At 34.7% G+C, this 13507-nt stretch overlaps 1 protein-coding gene across 4 annotated transcripts in view; it reads left to right on the forward strand.

The window, feature by feature from the left end:
- TRPM3 (transient receptor potential cation channel subfamily M member 3) overlaps window positions 1-13507 on the forward strand; it is an 814585-nt gene that overhangs the window by 565783 nt on the left and 235295 nt on the right. The window contains exons 13-15 of one of the 4 annotated variants that reach the window (XM_053702508.1): window positions 9856-9891; window positions 10054-10194; window positions 12491-12520. In XM_053702508.1, coding sequence (XP_053558483.1) covers window positions 9856-9891; window positions 10054-10194; window positions 12491-12520 — 207 coding nt within the window. The remainder of the gene's footprint in view (window positions 1-9855; window positions 9892-10053; window positions 10195-12490; window positions 12521-13507) is intronic. The other 3 variants (XM_053702509.1, XM_053702510.1, XM_053702511.1) reach the window with 3 other exon arrangements.

Raw genomic sequence — 13507 nt, forward strand, 5'->3', positions numbered from 1 at the left:
GAATTCTATCAGCCAATTGGAATTAAGGTAGGAAAAATCCTATTGGCTGATGCCAATCAACAAGCAAAAAATATCAAAGTGGTAGAATTAAGTAAAGATATGTGATGACCATGTTGCTGCCTTGCAAATTTGTTTAATAGGATACTTATTTTTGAAAAGCCTGAAATCAGAAACTGGTCTAGGTGAATGGACTGTAAAGCCTTGTGAATCAAGAGTTTTAGCCAAGAAGCTAAAGTAATTACTAAAGTAAGCCCTTTAAGCCATTGCATGGGCCCAAAGAATAAGGAAATTAGAGGATTGTCTAAAATTGTAAGTAGAAATTAAAAGTTCTCACTACATATATCTTATATAGTAGCCTTACGTTACTATTGCGTGGAATAGGACAAAGAAAATGAATAACTATTTTCAGATAGATTTTATCAGAAGAGGCCACTTTTGGCAAAAAGTCAGATTTTGCCCTTAAAATCATCTTATCCCAGGGAAAAACACGATAAGGAGACTTGCAAGAAAGAGCAGACAATTCAGAAACTCGTTTAGTAAAAGATATTGCTAAAAGAAACAAGACCTTCCAAGACAAAATCTGAATGTCCAAACTATGCATAGGCTCAAAAAGAGAGACTTGCAAAACTCTTGGAACCAGTTAAGGTTCCAAGAAGGAGAAATTTGATTTAACACTGGTCTAATCCTGACTAAAGACTGAAAAAATCTTTGTATATCAGAACATGTGAAATAACACAGAAAGCGCTAAAATCTGGCCTTTTAAAAAGCTAAAAGAAAAACCCTTATCTAAGCCCACTTTTAAAAAGTGAACAATTTTTGGAATTCTGAAGGAATGCCTGCTGAAACATTGTTTTTTACACCAGGAAAGAAAAACTTTCAAATTTTTGTAATATCATTTCAGGCTATCTGGCCTGAATAAGGTTTCAAGAGTGCTTGAGATCTTCATTAAAGAAGGGACCTTGAGAAAGTAAGTTGTGTCTTAGTGGAAGAGATCATGGAGGACAACTAGACAACTGATCCAGATCTGCTAACCAAGTTCTTCATGGCTAAGCTGAAGCAATCAGAATTACTGATGAAAGCTCATATTTGAATGAACTATCACTCTTGGCAGCAGAACAGTTGAAGGAAAAAAGTAAACAAGATGAAATGACCAAGTAGCTGCTAGACCATGTAGAAACTCCCTATATCTTGTAAAAAGTAAAAAAACTGAAGTTTGATGTTTAAACGAAAAGCCATCAGGTCTATCTCTGTTAGACTACACAGATCTACAATCTGATTTAAAACTTCCAGATTATAAGTATTGGAGACTGAGTTAATCTTATTCCCAGTTGTTTACACCTGGGATATGAATTGAAGAAATAGAGGAATAGTAAAGATATTATTCTCTGCCCAAGTTAAAATTTGAGAAACTTCCTTCATTGATAGGGAACTGTGAGTTGCCCCTTGATGACTAATATAGGCCACTGCTGTGACAATGTCTAATTGAAAACGCAGATAAATCTCTCTTCTTTCAGTAGAATTCAGCTATGAAGAGCCCTGAAAATAACACAGAGTTCTAGGATATTTATGGGAAACCTCACCTCATGAGTAGACCAAGTTCCCTGTGCTCTTCTGGACCCCCATACTGTACACCAACCTGAGACATTTGCATATGACGATTATTGTCCAAGTAAGATGAACAAAAGTTGACCACAGGAAAATGGAATATCCACCAGGAGACTGCTTTGTTGTGGAATAAAAAAGGATTGTTTGAATGTTGAATATACTCCTTGCCCCATTGTCTTAGCATGCAAAGTTGAAGAGGTCTCATTTGCAGCCTAGCAAATGGAATATTATCTGATGCTGCAAACATCACACTGAATATCAGACTGAACATTTCCATACATAGGGCTACTGTAGAGCTGGAAATTGATTGAAGCCTTACACATGTTGATTGTAACTTTGTTTTCCTTTGGTTTGTTAAAGAAAGGCTCATATATATTGGGTCTATAATGACTCCTAGGAAAGAGACCCTGGCCTTGTTTCAGTTGGGGTTGGACTTCCAGAAAGATCTGGGAGAATCCTGATTCTGTAAATAGGAGGAAGACTTTGGTTCCTAAATTGACAAAAAAGGAATGAGAGTGAATATTAGCTCTATTCTTTCCATTAGATTTCTTGTCCTGAGGGAGAAAAACTCTATTATATCCAGTCACAGTAGTGATTATTGCATTCCAAACAAAAATTATTCCTTGAAAGGGAAACAATAAAATGACTTTGAAATCATGTCAGCTGACCAAGACTTGAGCTATAAAACTCTTCTGGTCAAAACTGATAAGGTGATGTGAATAGACTCCAGTTTCTTTTAATAGGGTCTTTTATAGGATAGTACATCGTTTAAAGTGGAAATTGCACCATCCACCTTCCTTTTACATTCTAAAGATGGATAAAAAAAGCCCAGGCTTAGACTACTCTTTGTTAAATATCTCAGTAATCACCTCTGGAATAGGAAAAACCTCTGGAGCTTTAACAGAAAGTTTGAAAATTAAATCCAATTGTTTGATAGATATTTCTTCAGAAGGCCATGGGGCCTATCTATCAAGTTCCGAAAGGAGCTTGACGGCCCGTGTCTGAAGACTCCCCAGAAACTAGACATGTGCGATTCGATTCGGTCCGAATCTAAATTCGGACGAATTTGTCGAATTCGGAGATTCGGATCGATTCAAATTTCCAAATTGCGGTAGTGCCGAATCTACCGAATAAATCTGAATCGATTCAAATTTATTCGGTAGATTCGGATGGATTCGGATGGCCGTGTATTACACTAGTATTGTACAGTATACTAGTGTAATACACAGCACATCCCACTTAAAACTTACCGAAATTCCGAATCGATTCGAACTCAATCGAACCGAATCGAACCGAATTTTTCATGAATCTGAAAGAATCCGAAACAAATTCATTCGATTTCTTCCTAATTCGAATCAATCCGAACCGAAATTCGAATCGATCCAAATCGTTCCGAACCGAATTTTTCGAAGCTGCACATGTCTACCAGAAACAGCAGTTATGAAGCAGCGGTCACAATGACCGCTGCTCCATAACCCTGTCCGCCTGCTCTGAGCAGCGGGACAGGAATGGCAAGAAATCAACCCGATCGAGTACGATCGGGTTGATTGACACCCCCCTGCTGGATTGGCCGCAAGTCTGCAGGGGGCAGTGTTGCACCAGCAGCTCTTGTGAGCTGCTGGTGCAATGCTGAATACGGAGAGCGTATTGCTCTCCGTATTCAGCAAGGTCTTGCGGACCTGATCCGCAAGACCTTTCTTAAATAGGGGCCTTTGAGTCTTGTACTCTTAAAGTACATTAAAAACCTCCTTAAGTAGAGATTGAAGATGTTCCAGCTTGAACATAAAATAGGAGGATACTGTATTCTGATCAGCAGCTAATTCCTGATCATCAGAGATTACTTTACCTTCAGAAGACGGATCTGAGGTGTTAAAATCTGAGGTTTAAGGTAACTGTTTATATGATCTGATCCTTAGATATTCAGTCTTCAGTATGATTATATACAGCAATAGAAGGTTGTCCTTGATATTTATTAATCTTTATCTATTCAGCCATTAGTCTAAGGTATTGCACTTCTATCGGGATGAGAATAGGAACGAGATTATTCAAGACATTAATATGTGGTTCTTGGATCTAACATGAAATCTAATATTCTCTGTATCATGCTCCTTTATTTTTCTTTTCTCTTTATTCCTTCTGTTTTGTACTGAGTATTGGATCTGTATAAACTCCTAGAAGTCTTGACCTTATGCTCAGACAGCATTAAGTGGCTAATCATTGACTGTTGTAGTACAACACTTTATTCTATGAAGGTTATTATAAAATACATAACTTAATAGGCCTCCATCATTTATTGACACTCTGTGAATGCTTTTATTTTAGTTGTCCTTAGTTGTCCTTAATGGAATATATTTGTGTTATGCTTTATTTTCTTATTTTCTCTTTTGTTCAATTACTTTTTTTAAAAATCTAATAAAGATAATGGCCTCTATTTATCAAGGTCTGTCAGATCTGATCCGACAGTGCGGATCAGGTCCGACAGACCTCGCTGAATACGGCGAGCAATACGCTTGCCGTATTCAGCATTGCACCAGCAGCTCACAAGAGCTGCTGGTGCAACGCCGTCCCCTGCAGACTCGCGGCCAATGGGCCCCCAGCAGGGGGGTGTCAATCAACCTGATCGTACTCGATCGGGTTGATTTCCGGAGATGTCTGTCCGCCTGCTCAGAGCAGGCGGACAGGTTATGGAGCAGCGGTCTTTGTGACCGCTTCATATCTGCTGTTTCTGGTGAGCCTGTAGGCTCGCCAGAAACACGGGGCATCAAGCTCCATACGGAGCTTGATAAATATGCCCCAATATACCTAAAAAACAACAAAAGTTTGCTTGTCAGAGACTCCTTTGCTCTTACTTGGAGGTGGCATAGAAACAGTCAAAGCACAAATTATTTGAATCCTGGAGCAAAATCTGAAGAATTCCTTTAGAGGCAATAGCAGCATTTGATTGGTTAGATTACATTAGGTGATCCATACAAGAATTGTAAAATATACACTTAAACGGATAGAAAGCTCAAAAATGAAATATACATGGGTGGATTTAATTTTAAAATATACTTTTATTAGCAAAAATGCTTTTAGTAAAAGTTGTTACTTTTTTTCTTCAGCATATACATATATCCTGTGTGGGTCTGTGCACCAGTATTCCATGCCTGCTGACTCTCTGAGAAGGTGTTGTGTTTGAATACTGGTGCACTGGTCTGCACAGGATATGTGCGTATGATGCAGAAAAACGTTAATAACCATTCACTTTCAACATGTAATATGCTTATATCATCCCGCGCTAGCAATAGCACTCCACTTGTAATCTAGCCCTTTTTTTACAGAAAAGGTGGTGGATTCATGGAATAAACCTCCAAAAGAGGTGGTAAACATGGGGACTGTAAAATAATTAAAAAATGACTGGAACATGCATAAGGCTATCCTAAGAAAACAGTAACATGTAATATGGGAAGATTTGATGGGTCTTTTGGTTCTTATCTACCGTCAGTTTCTATATTTCTATGTGAGCGTGCAGAAATAATGCTGTATTAAAGAAATATATTGACAGTGTTAAAGGGGAAAAATAAATTTGTTAAAGTCATATAAAAAATATCTAAACCCAAATAAAAACTGAATTAGTGTGTGTCTCACCAAAAGGTTCCTATTGCCCCATATAAGGCTAGATTACAAGTAGTATGCTATTGTTAGCTCAGGACGTGATAAGCAATATTGTGATCCTGTTAATTTGCCTACATATTAAAAGTTCAAAGTAAACTATGCACTCTAGTTAGTGTGAGTAAAGACCTCCCGTAAAGTGTAAGGGTTAAAAAAAAGGTCTATCAAGCATAGCAAAAATACATTTAAATACAGTGTTACACTCATATAAACAGTTTATGATAAAAAATATTTGACTGGAAAGGGCTATAATGTGTGTGTGTACATATAAACACACTTTTGAGCCCTTTCCACTTAAATACGTTAAAACTTGAAAAATAATTTTTAATCAACTTTAATGTGTTTTTCATGTAAATATTTTACATTCCAATGTTCTTCACTTACAAGAAAATGTTCTTTGTGTTTTTAAATATATATTTCTATGTATATCTGTACATATCTATACCTGTGTATAAAACAGCGAAGTGGGAAATGGTGCACACCAACATGTAAAGACCCTAGTGCTCTGCTGAAAAACAAAAGAACCTCACGCTCAGCCACTGCATATGGAGATTCTCAAGCAGGCACAGTAGACAGGGATTTGTATTCCAATAAAGCTTTTAATGACAAGAACAAAAGCCTATTCCAGACCTGTGTATATTCATATATATATATATATATATATATTCATTAAAATTATGGGGAGAGATAAAAAACTGAAATTAAAATCCTCCATGTCTCAAAATTAAATCAATGTAAATATTTCCATAGGAAATTAGCACATCTAGGCAAGATTCCCCGCTTGCTTTTTCCCAGAAATACTTAATATACAATGTTACCAATGCACAAGAGAATTCTGGGTAAGATATGCAAATTAGATATGCAAATCCTCAGTTTTTTTGCTTCAAAATACTGTTTTAAAACAGCGATCCTTTTAACAGGATTATTGCAGTAAACCAGAAATCACTTACTAGACAGCCTGTTTCGTTCTTTTTGGAACTTATCAGTAGGAGATAGATTTCTGGTTGCTGCTTTGGTAAAGCTATTTTCATGGTTAAACCAACATTCATTAAAATTATGGGGGGAGATAAAAAACTGAAATTAAAATCCTCCATGTCTCAAAATTAAATCAATGTAAATATTAGCATAGGAAATTAGCACATCTAGGCAAGATTCCCCGCTTGCTTTTCCCAGAAATACTTAATATACAATGTTACCAATGCACAAGAGAATTCTGGGTTAGATATGCAAATTCTTAGTTTTTTGCTTCAATATACTGTTTTAACACAGCAATCCTTTTAACAGGATTATTGCAGCAAACCAGAAATCACTCACTAGACAGCCTGTTTCGTTCTTTTTGGAACTCATCAGTAGGAGATAGATTTCTGGTTGCTGCTTTGGTAAAGCTATTTTCATGGTTAAACCAAAATTCATTAAAATTATGGGGGGAGATAAAAAACTGAAATTAAAATCCTCCATGTCTCAAAATTAAATCAATGTAAATATTAGCATAGGAAATTAGCACATCTAGGCAAGATTCCCCGCTTGCTTTTTCCCAGAAATACTTAATATACAATGTTACCAACTCTGGTTAATTTTGCTTAGCACAAAGTGCTACCTACCGCAAGCTTGTGGTAGTATTAACCAGTCACTTGTAATGACTGGTTATTTAACATGTGCACATTTGCCCCTTTATAGGCACACGTACGGTAAATTAGCACTCCATTTTTTATCTAGCCCTAAAAGTACATTTACATAGTAATCAATTGCAGGTGATTATTCTTCAGAAACATAGTGACAAACCCAAGTAGGTTTCTGTTTTCAGAATCCTGGCAAATTAGCTAATTGATTGAATCTCCTATGCCTCTCTCTCACTCTCTGTATTTCACGGCCTGTTTCTGTCTCTCTGGTGTTGGGTAATGGATGTTATTTGGGTAGTTAAAGAAAGCAGTGGGGGAAAAAGAGGATATAATGAGAGCAAAAAGAGGCAAAGAGGGAAAGCAAAGTGAATAGAGAAACAAGGAAAATTGATAACATGGTATCTTTTTTTGTAAATTCATATTCTTATAATTAATTTTAAAAGTGATATGGAAGTAATTATGGCATTGTTACTGTGTTGTAAAGTTTGCCGTATATCAAATAATTTTGATGCCTAATTAATTAGAAGTAACATTTATTACACTTAAATGGACATTAAAGTAATTCATAATTGTTAATGCAACAGTTCAAGTCCTCTATATACCTCATTTAAAAATATTCACTACCAAGACATGTTAGGGCAGACCTATGAAAGTATTGAAGAGCATGAAATATTAGAATATGTCAATATATGGATTCTTATTTACGTTTATCAATATATGTTTAGAATAAAGTACATCTATCTATCTATCTAGCTATCAATCTTTGTATATATATATATATATATATATATATATATATATACATATACATATAGATATAGATAGATACTATATATATAGATAGATATCTATAATTATATATCTACATATCTATGCATCTTTCTATCTATCTATGAGTAATATATATATATATATATATATATATAAATATAGCTAGATATATAGATATATATCTATATATACAGTTTCTATCTATTATATGTAACATAAAGCCAAAGTAGAAACACTGTGTAGAATATCACAAATGTCACAAGTTTGTGATTTCTTGGTACAGCCGTAGAATATATTATTTGTTTCTTTAGCTTCATTTTCTGTGTAAAACACCAAATCAGTAAGGAAAAGTGTCTTCCTTCAACGTTTTGGAAGTAATCTTGTTTTATGTTATCTCAAAAAGAAAGCAAAACAAAAATTGATATATGAAGATGTTTTATATTAGATTCTTGTTAGTTGGACATGCATTATGGGAAAGTTAACACAGACATGGGATCTGTATAAAGAAATGAAGACATTTTATTTCCGTGTTTGCAGTTGTGAAGTTGGCACATGACATTGTCCAATAATGTACAATTAGATGAAGATAAACAACATTTTAACTTTTACATTATTTTTAACATTTTTGCCGTTATCTCAATTATAATTATCATGCAAAAAACACTATATGGCATCAGACATACACAATAATAAATAGAATAAACCTATATATCAGTTATGTGACTTAATTAATTAAACCAACCATATCATTTCTTGATCATCAAATATTATAGTTAAACTACTACTGGGGAAAAATTGGCACAACTAAAATGTTTATGTTCTAAAGAACTGAAAGGGCACAAAAAACAACTGTAGAAGATAGGGCTTCATCTAAAATCTCACTAGAAATTATTCTGAGAGTTAGAGCAATAAATATTCACCCAATGATTTAATTGTGGCTGCCAATGTATTACTTCCACAATGTTAACATGGCAATGCCACATGTGCAGGAATATTGCAGACAACATAGCTACGGAAAGGGGGTAATCTCATTTTAACGTTTTGGATAACAAAAAAAGATGTTTCATATATGTATATTGCATCCCTACATGGCATCCAGAGGGTTAACCTTATCCTAACCCTATTAATATATTTATTATGATTTAAGCAATGGAAAAAAATAAAGAAGCAACATATTTTTTTTAAATGATGTGAAAGCTTTAAATGAAAATCATAAACATAATACTGTAGGGGTGGCCAACTGCCAGCAGGGGGCTTTATGTGGCCCTCTGCACTTGCTTTTGCGGCCCTTAGGTAAAAGCAGAAGTTACAATGTGTGCCATAGTTTATAAGGCTCCAAGAAATATTGTAACTAAAAATGTGTGCTTTTGGGTAACCACAACTCAAGAAAGCCCTCTAGAGGTCCGAACACCATATAGAGGGTACCATGCAAACCTTAACTAATCCTGTCCTGAACCTTGACCTTTTTAAGAAATATATTGTTAGTTTAAAATAAATTTATATGAGACACTTACTGCTTCTACATCTACAATATTAGTCTGCTTCCCCCATGTGCGAGGTAGTTTGGCCATCCCTGCAGTGTATAACGTCAGGTTATATTAGTGGGTGTATCTGTAGTTCTTTCATATTGCATACTTTGACCAAAGAATGAAAACATACTGTAGTATTAACTAAAATCATATTCTATTTACGTTTTCTTTGCACATGGTCAAAGAGAAAACATGAAACTGTATGCAGATTATTGAAAATATACCACTATAAATGAATGAAAGAACTAACAGTGTCTGCTTTAATATTAGTTTAATGTGCTAATATTAGACCATGATAATAGTGTTCATACAGTACATATGCACACACACATATGCGCTTTTACTTTTTTAGCACTATAAACAAATAACAAGCCTAAATGTATTTCAATAGTCTATTAACTCCTAAATCTTTAAAGACAATGTATTCAACTGTAATAGTGTATATGCTACTGTATTAGTACAATAGTTCACATAAACTATTGATAGTATTAAAACACAATGAATACTATAGCACATCTGCAATCGGTATAATAGATTTACAAATTAAGAATAATATATAAAATGTCTTCATTTAAGGCAATGGGAGATTTTTTTTTATGTTACCAGTTTTTAAATTGATAACATCTGTTATTCTGATCAGTTACAACACCTTCTTATTTAATTTATGTCTTCTTTCCAAGCGAGAATATCCAGGTTTCGGTTGGATCTATTTTAAGGTGAATTACCCAGAATACTACATTTCATTTGTTTCCATACATTTCAATCCATTTATTTAAACTGTAGTCTACTGTATTAGTGTCCTTTATAAACATTAGTGGCACATATATTTTGTTTTTATTTTACCATGCCTTTGTGTGTGTGTGTGACTTTTTCCATAGGGAAATCTACCTCCAGATTACAGGATAAGCCTAATTGATATTGGACTTGTAATTGAGTACCTGATGGGAGGTGCCTATCGTTGTAACTATACAAGAAAAAGATTCCGTACTCTATACCACAATTTGTTTGGACCAAAAAGGGTAAGAAACTGCTATTATTATAATGTCGCTGTATAGGGACATACATTATGTTATATGCAGCTAGTGATGGCTAAAGTTGGCACCAGATATTTTGAAACTACATTTCCCATGAGGCTTAGGCACTTTGCAGTATAGCTGAGCATCATGGGAAATGTAGTTCTGAAGCATCAGGGGTGCCAAGGTTAGCCATCACTGTCCTAGACTAACTGATAGAGAAAAGAGTTTATAGACAGACAGACAAACAGATAGATAGATAGATAGATAGATAGAAAGATAGATAGAAAGATAGATAGGTATTTTTTTCCAAGACTTTCGTGTGTAAATTGTCTAATCACCATAGCACAGCTATCATTTCTAAATGAGGTGACGTTTCCATCTCTAAAACAATAGCTGTGCTAGCATATTTAACACTGTCAAATGACTAGCATGGCTATTGGTTTAGAAGTGGAAACGTCTCCTCATTAAGAAAAGAGCGCTGTGCTGGTGACAGCCAGAGGCTCTGACTTTAGCAAGGAACCGCAGCACAGAAAGGTTGAGTTAGCGCCCTTTTTTTTTTTTTACAAACTCATCACTAAAAGTCTAGTTTGTTTTTAGTGGTGGTCAATCCTAGCATTTTTTAAACACTCAGATTTACCATCACTTTAAAGGGGCATTCTGGTCAAACTTGAAATGCACTTAGATGAATTAGATCTTTGAATAGAAACATATTTTCTATATACATATATTGGCCAAACTGTTTATAGTAAAGGTTATCACTGTTTTAGTGTTAACATTTTTATCTGCACGTGCATGTGAAGCATTGCTAGATATTCTCAGTGCACCAACATTTTAAATACTGAAGCTGCTCAGAGTGCCAGTGGGGCTTGTATCATGTCAGCAATTAACAAATTGAATCATTACCTGATGGTACAAGCACCTTAGGCTCTCTGAGCAAGTGCTGTGTTTAAAATGCTGGTGCACATTGCATACTTAAATACACTTTTTAAACAGCCATAACTTTTATTAGAAGCATTTTTGCCAATACATATGTATTACAAAAATGCTTCTAGACAATACTGAAATGCATTCATGTGGATTCTAATTTGGCTGCAATGTCCCTTTAATGCTTTAAACATTGCAAAAGCATTTTGTTTGCCAGAAAATAAAAAAAGATTTTTATTTAATCAAATGTCATTTTAATCCTAGGGACTCACTGTAAAGTTATATTACAATGTTGCATAAAAGACAAGTTATTATCTAAAAACCTCACTCCACACAATGGTAGACTGTTGTGGCTGTAAGAGCTAAAGATCAAACTTCACCTCCTCCATTGACAGAGGCAAAGAGAATGACTAGGGGAGTGACACTTAACAGCTTTGCTGTGGTGCTCTTTGCCTCCTCCTGCTGGCCAGGAGTGATATTCCCACTAGTAATTGAATGACGTTGTGGACTCTCCATGTCTTAGGAAAGAAAAAAACATCTATTGAAGCACAGTACCTTTCACTTTTCACTCTAAACCCTTTAATTGCCTTAATCCTTGCAACTATTGTATCTCAACCTCAGCAATAATTCAAGTTCGATTATAACCCATTTGTCTACCCTATCAAATATCTAGCAGCACTATTATAACCCCCAATTAAACTCCCCTAATGTACCTATGATACATTCCTTATCCAAATCACTTATCTAAGGTAAAGGTGATCATAACTTATCCCAAAATTCATTCTTTCTCTGACCCAAACCATGTGTCCATAACATGACAATAGTCTGATCATTTAAAAACATTTAAGTTAGATACTTTTAAGACTTAATAAGACTTTTTAGCCAGTACTGTATATGGAAATGAAATATATCTCTGGCAATCTAATGGAAAGTGCCACTTTCTAAGATGCTTACCCTTTAAAAAATGTAAAACTTTTTTCCTGTTCTTTTTAAAAAAAAGCTCTATAAAAAAGTTTAATGTTTATACTTTATTTTAAATAAGTTAAAAATTCAACACTGTTCTTCAGTGTAATTAAAGTTGTTGTCCTATGGGCTATAAACACAGGTATTATATATAAGAAATGGAAATACCGTAATCCTGTTGTCTTGTATTTCCATTCACTGGATAACAGTAATATTTTATGTTTATATATATATTACTTTTCATGTGACTAATATCATGCATACAGCTTCAATCATGCAATAAAAAGTTTAGTTTAAATTATTTTCAATAAACAGGTAAAAGACTTCTGATTCTTATATTAGCACAATATTCTGTTTATATTTTAATATTCAAAAATAATTTAATATATTTCATTCATCTTCCCCATAACAGCCAAAAGCATTGAAACTACTAGGTATGGAGGTAAGTGAAAGATACAAATGTACTGTGCAAATAATAATTTTGATCTACACAACTAGTGCCCAAAATCAATATGTTCCACGTTTGTTATTGTTTCTTGTTTTATTATATATTATTTGTATGAGATTTAAATATTTAGAATATTTTTTGAGAAAACCATCTAAAACATATAGGCCAAGATTACAAGTGGAGCACACAAATATTACTGCTATTGTGCAATTAATAGACAGTAAATGTAAAAAATATTCTTTTATAACTCTTTTCTATGTGCAGAATTATGTACTATTATCTTAGTGACACCTTGGGGAAAAAAAAAGATTTGCAAGATGTATTAGCCCCCAAAGTTATACTTACCTTGCTTTCCTCACCAGCCTCATCTGATCCGGTCTTTTCAAAAGTTTGTCACAGTGCACTGTCTGCTCACAGCATGCCTAATCACGCTATTGAACTAAATGTAGCTTGTTCCCGCTCTGAGTAGTGCAGAATTATGTAACATAATATTTTTTATGTGTATTGCCCCTTTAACACCTTTCAGCACAAGTACTAGTGCGTCTGTTTTTCTGCTCACATTAAGTCCAAAATATTTTTTTGTAGTTTGAGACATAGGGACCGATTCAGCTGTTTCCGAGCGAGCATTCAGACTCGCCGGAAACAAGAGTTAAGAAGCATCGGTCTTAAGACCGCTGCTTCTTAATTCGTCCACCGGGTTGATTGACACCCCCTGCTAGCGGCCGGTTGGCCGCAAATCTGCTGGTGGCGGCATTACACAAGCAGTTCACCAGATAATGCAGCCTGCGCTATTGATCATGCTCCACTTGTAATTTAGCCCATAACGTGTACACTTTTATTATGATAATTTAAAAATGACACACACATGATCACCGCAAAAAGCTTATCAGTGTAGTATATTGATTCACTAAAACCTACTTGTTTTGTGATGAAACCTTATAGTGAGGTCTGAGGTATGTACAAAGATCCATCACTATGCAT

This window comes from Bombina bombina, chromosome 2, assembly GCF_027579735.1.
Source record: "Bombina bombina isolate aBomBom1 chromosome 2, aBomBom1.pri, whole genome shotgun sequence".
NCBI lineage: Eukaryota > Metazoa > Chordata > Amphibia > Anura > Bombinatoridae > Bombina > Bombina bombina.